Genomic DNA, 11,854 nt, shown 5'->3' with positions numbered 1-11,854 from the left:
TGATTTTATTATTATTTGATGTTATGTTTTTGATATACAGTAGTAATAAATTACCTGAATGACCAATTAGTAAATGGGATTTTTGCACTCAACAATCTTGTATCATGAACTGTAGGATTGACTCAGAGAAATTGGAAGATTGGGCACGTATTCAGAGTTTCGACCCGTGCCCTTTTGATTCATTGATTTTAAAACTTGCAAGGTTGGATTTGGTTGGATCCTAAACACTTTTGTGCAGAATTTAGATTCTTTTATGAAAATGAGAACATTAATCCACTAATAATCTAGATCACTGAATAATCACTTAGTAGATCACTAGATTGTATGCACCAAATGAGACTACAATATCAACCCATTTGACTCATTTGACCTATTCTCCTTTCTAGGTTATTTTTATGATTTCACCCATTTAATCTGTTGAAACTCAACTTAAATTGACCCATTCGTAAATGGATGGGTTAAGATTCCCATATCTGGAGTTTCTAAATTGTAAGCGAAACGTAATAATTACAGCTGTACAAGTACACACAAAAGTAATGCAAATTACATGATTATTGCTGGTGCCAGCCCATATAGTCTACATTTTCAAATTTCGAAATGTCATGCATACATGAACCGATTTTAAGATGCATACGAATGAATATATACTCGTATTACAGAGTTAAATCAATGATACCAAGCCTTGGTTAAAGATAGCAGTAAACGCATCCATTTGTTTAGCCGAAAGGGACAAACCAATTTCAAGATCTTCTGGCGATTCTTTGCACGCGTTAACCGAAATCGAACCATTGCAATCTATCGATACAGTCTCATACTTTTTCGGCTTACCCCATCCAAAATCAATATCATAAATCTTCACCTTTGGGGTTCCAGCAACGCCAATCTTCATCGGTATCTTTGCTGGCAATTTAAATAGCATGTCGAACCATAATTCTGCATTTTCAACCACTCCATATTTGTTCTTTACTGTTTCACTTATAGCCTCTCCTAGTGACTTAACAGCAGTAAGAAATCCGTCTTTTCCTGATAACAAGATGCTCTTTGCAATCGCGACACATGGCCCCACGCAGTTTCCAAAGTAGGTTTGCGGAAGTGGTGGATTCATTCGACTCCTGAAATTCGCAACGCATACAAAACGCTCAAACTCATCTTCTGTTTTACTCCCTTCAATTTCGGCTCGTGACCTTGCAATGCAACACCATGTGTACGCACACGCTACCGAAAAAGTTGATACGTAATCTAGTGTTGGTAGTTGCGTCGATACTGATTTCTTGACCAGATTGATTTTTTCTTTGGTCAAGATGAATGTGGCCCGAATTTTACAGCTCGGGCCAATAAGATGACGGGGTTGATACTCTGCATGATTCAGAGTATCAACCCCGGGTTGGCTCATAAACAGTCTGTCTAAATGGTCGGGGTATTCTATTACTCTATCGTAAAACGGTAAATGCCCGCTAGCTGAGAGTATCTCATGTGTCCCGTATCTAGCAATTGAAGCCCACGTCTTTAGGAAATCGAACTTGGTACTTGCATCACAAAGCACATGATGATTCGTAATCCCAATCGAGATACCCGAATTCTCAAAAACCGTCACCTGAACTGCGAAAAGAGGAACGGTTATAAAGTCAGATTCTTTTACGAAATGACCTAGTACAGGTACAAGTGGATAGAACTTGTCGCATGATCGGGGATGGTTTCCTACTAGATCGTCGAAATCGAGATTACATTCTGCAAACGTAAGCTTAACAGAATCACCTTCAACGTAACGAATTTCGGGTGTTCTTGAATTACTTGATGGAGTTGAATTAGGGTACACAATTAAGTTGCCTGCGAATGGGAAAAAGTGTTGGAGAGTGATGGATAATGAGTGTTTAAGGTTAGGAATTATTGTTTCAATGAAATGTGTTTTAGAGTGATGAAACTCGTAGAAGAAAAGCTGGTTGATCGGAAAGTGAAGTAGCCATATTATGTCCAAGAAAGTGAGTGGCAGTGATCGGTTTCCTACGGTGGCCGGTGGTGGAGATATCCGGCAGTTTTCAAGTACGGTCAACATGTGGGTGGAGGTAGCTAATTGCATTTTCTCTTCTTTAGTACTATTCTACATCTAGAATCTATATAGATTTCAAATATGGTGTGCAGTTTTCAAGTCAATCTTTTGTTTCTTTTTATGTCCCCTCTAATTACCCTATCAAATATCAAATTATCTATATATCTATCGGAAATGACATCGTTATTGTTCACTTTTTTTTTTTTTTTTTTTTTTTTTTTTTTTTTTTTTTTGTATATTATACATTCTATATATCAGTTCTAGTTATCCTAACAAATTTGACAAACCTGCAAACTCTAATAAATACAAGAAATATCAAAAATACGGAAAAATATCAAGTATCGGTCAAAAATTGACTTTTGGAGTCATCTGGGTAAATGTATCAAGTTTTCCATGAAAACCTGATAAAACCTGTAAATCCAGAAAATCTATAAAATCCAGAAATATTGGTAAAAAAAGTTGGCTTTTTGGTAAGGGGGTTGACTTTTGATCAAAATTAAAGTCAACGGATCAAATCGAGTAAAACTAGGTTAATTCTGGTAAAACTTTGTCAACTTAAAACAAATCATCTAAACTTATCAAACCTTATGCCAAAGGCCCTTAGGTTAACAATTTGTTAAACTTATTATCATATAGGTTCTTTTTCTAACAATTATTAACAAAATTCAATTGAACTAATTGACTAAAAAAAAAAAAAAAAAAAAGCTTCAATTAAATAGGCCTTAGATTGAGAAATGATAAAATGGGTCTTGAAGAAACGATTGAGAAGTGGGCTTAGATAGATGGTCTTAACAGATTGATTCTTGTACAATAATAATTGGGCTTGGTTCAGAGTTGCTTGCAAAAAATTTCTTTGAAAGACAAGTATTTAGAATCACTTAAGGGAATAGAAAACCACCCCCAATCAATTTTCACGCACGTACGTGCTTTCGGGTGGAAACTCGAACCGCGTTATAGATACCCGATCCTGATCCATCCCAAAGGCAGGCGAAGCGAGCCGAATTCCCGAAATGCGGGTCGGTAAAACCACTCTGGGGTCAATCCATAACCGGGTAAATACCATGAAATGTTTTAAGAGAGGGACTCGAACTTGAGACCTCCCACCCTCATCCAATACACAAAGTATTAGCCATACCACTTGGCCACAAGTGCGGGTACAAAGTTAGCTGCAAAATTTAATGGGTTGATTGAGTTTTTGTCTGCTACAAGATCACAAGTTGGTCAAAAAAATTCTAGGATTCGAACCATGTACCTCGTGTACACTAAACAACACCATAAACCACCAAGCCAATCGTTAATATCTGAAATACTAAGCAGTTTAATTCGTTTTAGACCATTTTACAACTTGTCTTCCTCGTCACAAAAAAAATCGAACGAACCAGACTTGCAATTTCTTCCACTTCTAAACTTACACGGTATTATACTTTTCCGGTATGAGTTCCACGGTAATTATAACAAGTGAACAAATTATACGGTATGAAATTTATTCGGTACTTAATTTCTTCGGTAAATATCTTACATCAATTATTACACTGTGGATGAAGTTATACGGACAACTTGTACAGTTTCAAAGTTATACGACTATGCAAGTTTGATGGTTCTAACAAACTTTTCCAGCAACGATGAACTCTTCAGCGAACATTCAAACATCAATTAAAAGATTCTAGGTTCAAACATGTTTCTGTGTTTTCTTAGAACGATTATGAATCATTTTCAAGTGATCATACACACTTAAATCCATTGGAATTCAAAATCACATAAACCGCCATTAATGAGTTAAAAAAATTTAACTCTAGATTCATGTACGGTCAAATTGTGTTTCCTTCTTGAAAAACGCTTAGAATCATACACTAAACCTTCGTCAGTCAAATTCATACACTGAGATTAACATAAGCGATCAATTTGATTTTATGTTCTTTTTGCTCCAAAACTTTCATCAAGAAATTGACAAACCAAACAATTTAATTAGGGCTCGAAACTTCGTGCACAGTTTAACATCAGGAACACTTCTCTTTTTCCATAATTCGTTTAATTGTTCTAAATCGATCAAAGACCTGCACATCCTTCATTTATATGTTCAGACGAAGATCTTCAAATTTTGATCAATTTCGTGCTTATAAACTTGATCTAGTTATCGTCGGTGTTTGAAAAATCAATTGCGGGTTTAATTGTAGAAATTGATTTTTGGATTCTTGAAGGTTATTGTAGCTTTCGAACAAATTTCTGGACAACTTCGATCAATTAAAGTTGTATGAACATGAATTGTAGCTCGTGGATCGTTTAGAGCTTTTTTATTTTGATCTAATACCAATTGAAAATTGTTAGCCAATATATTTGGCCCGAGTTCAATATGTATTATGGGCTTACAGTCTACTAGAGCTTCTATGTAATGTTAGGGTTTCTGTACTCTATAAATATTGAATGATAATAAAGTGATTGTTATGGGGAATTCTATTGTATAACATGGTATCAGAGAGGAGGTTTGATCCGAGACCTAATCGGCCATCACGTGTCGGTACCTCTAAGCCACCCCATCAACTATCCTAACCACCACCTCAAAACCTAAAAGGAAAAAATAATATTGCCGTAAAATTCAATCGGCCGTACTCTTTTCCTTCCTACTCTAAACTATTTCCTTTTTTTGTTTCCCTTTGCACTTCTACTCACCGTCAATCTGCTTTGAGTGCTTTCATGTTTTATTTTCAACCGATCACATTATCTTAATCACCAACCTATTTTATATTTAGCCACATGTTACCTGCCACGAGCATATGCCGATTTAATCCTCTGTCTTTTATTTTGTTTAGATATTATCATAACATGTAATTTTTTATTTTCTTTTATCAACGTCTTTTATTTTTGTTTAGATGTTATCGTAACATGTAATCTTTTTTTTTTTTTATCGGCGTGGGGCTGAGCCGCCTAGCTTGACTAGGTTCCAAACCCAAAAAAAAAGAGGAATATAAAAAAAAACACAAAAAAAAAGAATATTGTCAAAACTCTTGTTTGCAGCATTGAAGAATACTGTTTCGTCCGCAAAAGTAGCATATGAAAGCGGTAACGCTACAGAAAAGGAGAACCCGTCAAGAAATATGCAACTCAACCAACGAATATCAGCCTATTCGATGCAACAAATGAACAAAAATGTAGAGTTTAGAGTTTATTTTATTTCTTTAATTTAATGTTTATTGTTTTGCTCCAGTCCGAACTTTCGCGATTTCGTCGTTCGGACTGCGGGGGAGTGTTAGCCAATATATTTGGCCCGAGTTCAATATGTATTATGGGCTTACAGTCTGCTATGGTTTCTACGTAATGTTAGGGTTTCTGTACTCTATAAATATTGAATGATAATAAAGTGATTGTTATGGGGAATTCTATTGTATAACAAAAATACTAGAAGTGTTGGATTCGTGTTGATTACTTGATTATGAATATAACAATGATGTATGTATATGTCGATGTGTATATGTAATGATGAACATGAATTGATCCATGAAGATGATGAAGATGAATACAACATGAAGATCAACAAAGTGTCACAATTCATCAAGTGAAGGTTTGTTAGACTGCTCCCAAAAGTGGCTCCTTCCCACCCGTCCAGCTCCCCACCTACCTGGGCGCTGATGGTAGGGCTGCGCCCAGCCGTCCGCCCACGCGACCATCCAACCATTCGTCCGTTTCCATTTCCTTTTGAAAAATGTTTAAGGACCGACCGTTTGGAAAAAAAAAATCCAATGGCTATCTGTAACATCCGCAAATCGGGCCTAGTTGCAATGACTATTTTACCATTAGGACTTGACTTGTGTGGTTATTATTCTTTTATTTTAATTAAATATTTAGAATTAATTATCGGTGTTGATAGATTCGTTTTATGACAAGGGTTACAGAACATGTTTTTATTTATTTATTTCGGACCTCGTTAGGGTTGTCTATCGAGGTACGTAGGTTGTTAGATAACTGATAAATATCCGTGTGGTATGAGGAATGGGTTTATAACCCATTTATATACTTGTTTCTCGATTATTCCTTCCATTTTCCCAAATTAGAAAACTCACACTCGTACCTAAATGTTGATCCTTTGAAACCCTAACTTGAATCATGAAGTGAAATTGGATTGAATCAAGTTTAGAATTTGAATTAGTGTTTAATCAATGATCTTTAACGAGGTATGTGTACTGAATTCATGGTTTAATCTTGTTTTAATCTTAGTTTTGAGTTAAATTGGGTTTTAGGTTATTTGGCTTGAATCCTGATTATTATGTGCTTGTGATGCTTGATTTATGTTAGATTTATGTTTATATGTATTATATGATGTTTTTAAGTTGTTTCATGATCAAAACGACCCAAATCAAGATTTGGGGTCAAAACCCAAAAACATTGAGTTGATGATGTTCTTCAGCTTCCACGCGTTTGACAACACGTTTGATAGCCTAGCCGCACGTTAGACCACACGAGTGAGCTTGACCACGCGAGTCAACTCCGCCACGCGAGTGAGGTTAACCGCGCGAGTGACCACGCGTTTGAGAGCAAAATCTTCATCCTCCAAGTCAACAAGAAAATTTTCGTTCTTCTATCGTTCGAGCAAGGCTATTCGGTTCTCCCAAGTGGATGGGAGACTCATCAAGCCGGGTTCGAAGATTAAGAAAGCTAGTGCAGCGGCGGAAAAACACCATTTCTTTATAAACGATTTTGACGGAGTGGCCGGGTCCTCGTTTTAAGTTTTCCCTATCTGTTTGTATTGATTTAGTTATAGTAGTACCTTTGTTGTGATTGTTTGTTTTTTTTTTTTTTTTTTTTTTTTTTTATCATTTAGTTTTACTTCTTTTGCTTTTTGTTGTTTGCTTTGGTCCGGACGTTTTGCTTAGTAGTTTGAGTTAGGTCCCTATTTTTAGCTTTGTGCGGTTTGGCTCTTGTAAGTTTCTTCAGTTCTTAGCGTCGAGGCATTGCCTGATTGGTATACGAGGGGGTGACTTGTTTGTCCTTAACGAGTAGGCGAAGGTTCGATTCCAAGGGCCGGGATTTAATTTGTACTGCCAGCTATTAGCTTCTCGGAGGGAGTTTTCTCAACGTTAAATCGTACTACCAGAGTTGTTGCGACTTGAGTTTCCGCCTAACGCGTGTGTGGGTAACATATGATCGTGAAAACGGTTAAGTCCCGTCCGAATAATGTGGATATAGTACCGTTCAAAAGAAAAAGTTTCTGCAGTTCTTTTTTCTTGAATAATTATTTCCCTGTTTTTATGTTAGTTTAATTTAAGTTTTTAGGAAGGAAAAAAAAAGTTAAAAAAATATATATCACAATCACAACACACATTTAAATAACAATATTAAAAGTACGGAGTATCTTTAAGTAGATACGCTAAAGTGGCACTATGGATAAAATAATACATAATTAATTTATATTAGTATTAATTAATATTAATTAGTTTAGGGAAATTATAGTCTTTTTATTTTATAAGCGATCATGACGATTTGTCCTCTAACAAAAATTTAGAAAATTTGTCTTGACTTGGTCATAACCAAGAAATGCACGTCGCATCAGATCATAATTTAGATTTCTAAGGAGGCGCACATCACACACATGTGCAATGTATGAATTGTGATGGGGTAAGACATAAGGCAAAATTTTAAATTTATATTTTTTTTAGAACATATTGTTATTTGTTTATATAGACTTTAAATAATGGTTTTCATAATTTTCTGTTAACTAATACTCCGTAATTTAAAATTTTAACAATATACTCCCTCCGTTCCACTTCAAATGTCCACCTTTCCATTTTTAGTTGTCCCATATCAAATGTCCACTTTGAATTTCAACCAATAAGAAGAAGCTATTCTGGAGAGAGAAGATTTCTGATTGGTGAAAAATAAAGTTAGTGTGATTTTCTAAAACTGTGTGCAAAAAGTAAGTGGACACGTGTAATGGGCCGGAGGTAGTACTAATTACTGTATTGTTTGCAAACATTTGATTGGTTGACATCTTACGTACAAACCGACCACTTTGGATTTTTTTTTTTTTTAAGTTAGTAAATTTGTAACAGAACTAAAGGTTGCAGGACCAAAAATATAAATAAAAACTTATATTTTTTACTATTCTTTTTTTCTATTCAATTCTTTTGAAAGTTTGAGACTTTCATTACATTAGTATTGTTATGAACGCTCGAATAACGACTACGTAATCAACATGAAATTTTGAATAATGGCTCTGCAAATTGAAATTATGATTACGCAATTTTAAATAATGGCTATGTAATGTCTATGGAATTTCGAATAATTGCTATGAAATTTCACATAGTTATACTATTTTGAATAAGAAATTACATTGTTATTATTTGAAATTACATACACTATTTCAAAATGTATAAATATCTGAAATTGCAAACAAAGATTTTTACGCTCTACGGTGAAGAGCATACCTAATTAAACTAGTTGATTAATATATGTGATAAAAAATGTCTAAAAATGAAAATAGCTACAATGAAATTTGTATCAACATTTACATTAGGTACTACTATACGGCTAGCAATAGCAAATATAGAAAAATAGAATGTCTAAGTGGTAGCGTTGTAAGTATGCATCTTTGTTCTTATGTTATGTGTACGATATAAATGCCCAAAGACATATAGAAATTGTACACACGTCACCCCGTATGTCATTTGTAGCATGCAGTCATAATAATACGGAGTAATCATAAAATAAAACACTACAATATATTACAACAAGAAATTGAATAGCTTAACGTGCAATACACAAAATGAAATGACGAAAAACAAATCAAACCCTTGGTTTGGACCAAAATATTAACGTGTTTATTCTTTCTTAAGAATCTTATCTAGTTCACTTGTAAATATAGCAACAAAAGCATCCATATGTTTAGGAGAAAGACACAAACCAACTTCAATATCATCTGGAGCTTCTTTGCAAGCATTAACAGAAATCGAACCGTTGTAATCGATCGATATTGTCTCATACTTACTCGGTTTTCCCCATCCGAAATCCAAATCATAAACCTTGATCTTCGGTGATCCAGCCACCCCTATCACCGGAGCTGGATCACACGCTCTCACAAGCCACATTTCGGCATCTTTAAACATTCCGTCCTTATTCTTTAAGGTTCGACTTAACGCTTGCCCTAATAACTCGGTAGCATTAATAAACCCGGCATCTCCTGACATTTTCTTACTTTCTATTTTGGCAGTGTCACATAATCCCACACAGTTCCCAAAATAAGTTTTTGGAATCGGTGGGGTTAAACGTGACCTCCAATCCACCGTACAAATAAATCTTTCTAGATCATTGTCACCTTTGATCAATTCTCCGGCTAGATCTCTTGATTTCGCTATGCAACTCCAGATATAAGCACAAGTAATCGAAAAAGATGAAAGATATTCTAGATTTGGTAGTTTAACCAATAACCACTTTTTTAGCTCATTTATTTTTGTTTTTTCCATTATAACCGTGGCTCGAACTTTATCGGTATCGCTACTAGGATGAGCAGGCTGGTGTTCACCATCAAGTTTCTCAATCCCTGGTTGATTCATGAAGATTTCATCTAACAAATCGGGGTATACGATCGCACGATCATAAAACGGCTTAGATTCACTAGATAAAAATAACTCGTCTGTCCCATTTTTAGCGATCGAAGTCCACGCTTTCATGAAATCGAACCTAGTACTCGCATCAGAAAGCGTGTGATGATTAGTGAGCCCGAGTGAAAATCCCTGATTAGCAAAATATGTAATTTGTACCGCGAAAAGAGGGATTGCCACCTCATCATTAGACACTTTTTTCGCGCGTCCTAATCGTGGGACTAATCCATAAAACGCCTTGCTAGCTCTAGGATGATTTCCAGCGAGATCACTTAAACTTAAAGTGGATCTTGCATACGTAAGCGTGACAGAATCACCTTCAACGTAACGGATTTCGGGTTTTTTTAAAACATTTGAATCATTTTGTTTAGGGAAGACAATTAAGTTGCTTGCAAATGGGAAAAAGTGTTGGAGAGTGATGGATAATGAGTGTTTAAGTTTTGGAAATATTTCGAAAGCGAAAAGTTCTTCGGGATTATTATAATCGGTTTGTTGATGGAATTCGAAGAAGAAAAGTTGGTTAATTGGGAAAAATGGTAACCAAAGAATGTCGAAAAAAGTAAGCGGTAACGATCTGTCGCCAACGGTGGCCGGAGGTGGGGCGATCTGAAGGGTGGCAGGAACTTCAATTTGCATATCATCAGCCATTGCTTTGTTCTTTGAATGAGTTGTTTAGTTTAATTTGTGCTAATAAAGTTTTCACACGATATCAATCAATTAAATATATATTCTGTAATAAGTAGTGGTTGATTAATATAAAAGATATTTAATACTCCGTATAAGGAACTATCTAAAAGAGTGACCAAAAAATATCCACTGTACTTTGGCAAATAATTTTAAACAAGCAACGATCACCGTTGAAAAATGATACGGAGTAATAGTCAATAGTCAAAAATAATTGTAGTAGAATAGAATATGCTAACATGTCACATTTTTCTTTGATTTCAAACTTTGTATATAAGGAAAAAAAAAAAAAAATAATAAAAAAAAAAAAACTCCTTTATAGGAATTTTAGTTTTTTATATTAATATTAAATAGTATGAGCTATGAGCTATGAGCTATGACTCATATTAATAGTTCACAGACAAAAAATACACACTTTAAGAAAATGTCATAAAAGTACTATACTTTCCGGTTTTATCATTACATTTTCTTTCTCTTTTAATTCTATGCACATACATTAAGTGTATAATAGAACTTAAGCTTCTTATTCTTTTATACTTTTGAAAGTGGACTATTAATTTGAGACATCTCAAAATGGAATACTAGACTACTAATATGGGACGGAGGAAGTAGTATTTATCTTTACGGAGTACTAAATTGCGTGACGAATGAGTAAAGGGCCGGATAGTAAATAGTTGATTATAAAATTATAGTACAGAGTACTACGAAGTACATCAGTACATCATTTATACTCCGTATAAGGTTAGTGATTGATGGTTATAAAATATAGTACTACATTATTTATAAAATTGTGTGATGAATGAGTTACGATTTTCGATTATCGTAATCATAAAATAATTTTGAATTATGAACTTGTAATATATACACATCGAAAATGTAAATGGAATGTATATTTACAGTGGATTTAATCCTTACATATACACATGTGATCAAGGGAGAAGTTTTAAAAGAATGAAAGACTAGATATGAGACTAACCTACTCGACTTATGTATCACATTTATTTATAGCAGTTAAAATATGTAAGAATGTACAGTGTGCTTAAAATAAGTGTTGTTATTATTCAACATTAATTATTACCCTTACAATACTAAATCTCTCGCAGGAAATGCCCGTTTAGACCATCCCACATTAAAAAAACGGCAACAAAAACATTTTCCCTTCTACCACTTTTTTAAGGTTCAATTTTAAAACATTTCAGAGTTATAAACTGTAAATTCAATTTCTTATTTAAAAAAAAAGAAAATTCAGACTCCATCAAAAAACTTCAACGGACCTTATCTTTCTATTCGACTCGGGTTATTTTTAACCTTATACTACGTAATACAAAATTTCTCACAGGATACGGTCGGTTTGACCATCCCACATTTAACAAACGATAACAAAAACATTTTCACTTCTGCCACCTGAAAGAGAGTTCAATTTAAAACTTTTTCAGGGTTATAAGGCTATAAAATGTTTTTTATTTTTATTATTTCAAAAGCGGCTATAATTAAATAAAAAACGAAGATTACAAATTTACAATGAAGTGGTTGT

At 34.4% G+C, this 11,854-nt stretch overlaps 2 protein-coding genes across 2 annotated transcripts; both read right to left on the bottom strand.

Annotated features, from left to right (window-relative positions):
* Positions 1-520: 520 nt before the first annotated feature.
* LOC139855891 (malonyl-coenzyme A:anthocyanin 3-O-glucoside-6''-O-malonyltransferase-like) lies at positions 521-2,125 on the bottom strand. The gene has a single exon (XM_071845135.1). It carries the CDS (start codon positions 2,075-2,077, stop codon positions 662-664), a length of 1,416 nt encoding a protein of 471 aa, XP_071701236.1. The 5' UTR covers positions 2,078-2,125; the 3' UTR covers positions 521-661.
* A 6,537-nt stretch (positions 2,126-8,662) lies between these two features.
* Positions 8,663-10,335, bottom strand: LOC139855881 (malonyl-coenzyme A:anthocyanin 3-O-glucoside-6''-O-malonyltransferase-like). Its single transcript, XM_071845126.1, has one exon. The coding sequence runs from the start codon at positions 10,282-10,284 to the stop codon at positions 8,857-8,859; it is 1,428 nt and encodes a 475-aa protein (XP_071701227.1). The 5' UTR covers positions 10,285-10,335; the 3' UTR covers positions 8,663-8,856.
* Positions 10,336-11,854: the final 1,519 nt, after the last annotated feature.

This window comes from Rutidosis leptorrhynchoides, chromosome 1, assembly GCF_046630445.1.
Source record: "Rutidosis leptorrhynchoides isolate AG116_Rl617_1_P2 chromosome 1, CSIRO_AGI_Rlap_v1, whole genome shotgun sequence".
In the NCBI taxonomy this organism is placed as follows: Eukaryota; Viridiplantae; Streptophyta; class Magnoliopsida; order Asterales; family Asteraceae; genus Rutidosis; species Rutidosis leptorrhynchoides.
This window is presented reverse-complemented; position numbering and strand designations above follow the sequence as displayed.

Bases quoted from the DNA above. Each gene is read 5' to 3' on its own strand.
- LOC139855891 (XM_071845135.1), bottom strand. From the start codon at position 2,077: ATGCAATTAGCTACCTCCACCCACATGTTGACCGTACTTGAAAACTGC.
- LOC139855881 (XM_071845126.1), bottom strand. From the start codon at position 10,284: ATGGCTGATGATATGCAAATTGAAGTTCCTGCCACCCTTCAGATCGCC.